Source organism: Sinocyclocheilus grahami, unplaced genomic scaffold (genome assembly GCF_001515645.1).
Source record: "Sinocyclocheilus grahami isolate Dianchi unplaced genomic scaffold, SAMN03320097.WGS_v1.1 scaffold28.1, whole genome shotgun sequence".
NCBI classification, from domain to species: Eukaryota; Metazoa; Chordata; class Actinopteri; order Cypriniformes; family Cyprinidae; genus Sinocyclocheilus; species Sinocyclocheilus grahami.
Window position 1 is genome coordinate 2,213,441 of NW_015505207.1, and position 1,163 is coordinate 2,214,603.

General features: G+C 39.3%; 1 protein-coding gene across 1 annotated transcript in view; it reads right to left on the reverse strand.

The window, feature by feature from the left end:
• LOC107569989 (serine/threonine-protein phosphatase 6 regulatory ankyrin repeat subunit A-like) overlaps positions 1–1,163 on the reverse strand; it is a 26,852-nt gene that overhangs the window by 3,885 nt on the left and 21,804 nt on the right. Inside the window, exons 18-21 of the mRNA XM_016256176.1 lie at positions 894–1,011; positions 588–807; positions 417–504; positions 247–330 (exon numbers count right to left, since the gene is read on the reverse strand). Coding sequence (XP_016111662.1) covers positions 247–330; positions 417–504; positions 588–807; positions 894–1,011 — 510 coding nt within the window. The remainder of the gene's footprint in view (positions 1–246; positions 331–416; positions 505–587; positions 808–893; positions 1,012–1,163) is intronic.

A 1,163-nucleotide genomic window follows, 5' to 3' on the forward strand; every position in this document is an offset into this window, starting at 1 on the left:
ATATATATATATATATATATATATATATACACACACATATATTAAAAAATATTAAAAACCTGTATTAAAAATATATTGTTTCAAAAAATGTATCTGTTATTCTTCAAATTTTTTTACCTTTTTTGTTATTTAATGCAGTTTAAAATGTGGTTTATTTTTTCAAAATTTGGAAACACTGTAGATACGAATCTATTGTATTCTATTACATCTAATACGGTTTTCACTCTTCACATATACCAAACTAACCTGCCCTTGGAGTCTTTGCAAGTTACAATCTTTGATCCCATGGCTTCTAATAAAAGGTTGGCACAGGTCTCCTGGTCATTGACCCTGCAGGAAAGAGGAATCAGAGACAGACAAGTTAAAAGAAAAGAAAAAAGTGCAAAAGACCGAAAACTATCTCACAGCAGACATACACAGCACAATGTAGCGGGGTGAAGGGGTTCCCATCAAAGTGACGAAAATCTCTTTGTTCGAGTAGGACCTCTACACAGCCCTCATGACCTATGAGACACACAAGCTACATTTAATTTATTGATAAATAAAAGCATCTTTTAAAACTCATAATGGAGACTGTTAAAACCAACCATAGTAACAGGCCCAGTGTAAGGGTGTGTATCCCTGGTTGTCTTGTAATGGAGGTATCGGGGGTTCAGAACACGCAATATTGAGCAATTCACTCAACCAGGACGCGTGACCCCTCGATGCAGCCAGGTGGATGGCTGTCCGACCCCTGGTGTCCCCCAGCAGCACAGATGCCTCAAGCTCCACCAGCGACTGAACACATTCCTCCTGTCCACACAAGAGCTAAGAGAGAGAAAGAGAGAGCTTTAAAAAAAAAAGTCCTTGTACATCTTGTACTTGAATATGTTTGACAAGATCAGAAAACTCACCCCCAGGTGCAGAGCAGTCAGACCCTGTTTATTAGCCAAGTCCACACTGGCCTCACGCTCCAATAGAAGAGACACAGCATCCACATGACCCCCCATTACTGCCAGCATTAGAGGGGTCCTGCAAACACAAACGCACATAGAACAAATACCCATTAAAGCACTCTCAAGTGCAAGAATCTCCTTAACTGTGTTTAGATGGTTAATTTCAATCAGCTGTTACTTAAATGTACCCATGGACTTTGGGGAAGATTAATGATTGATTTTTTTCCT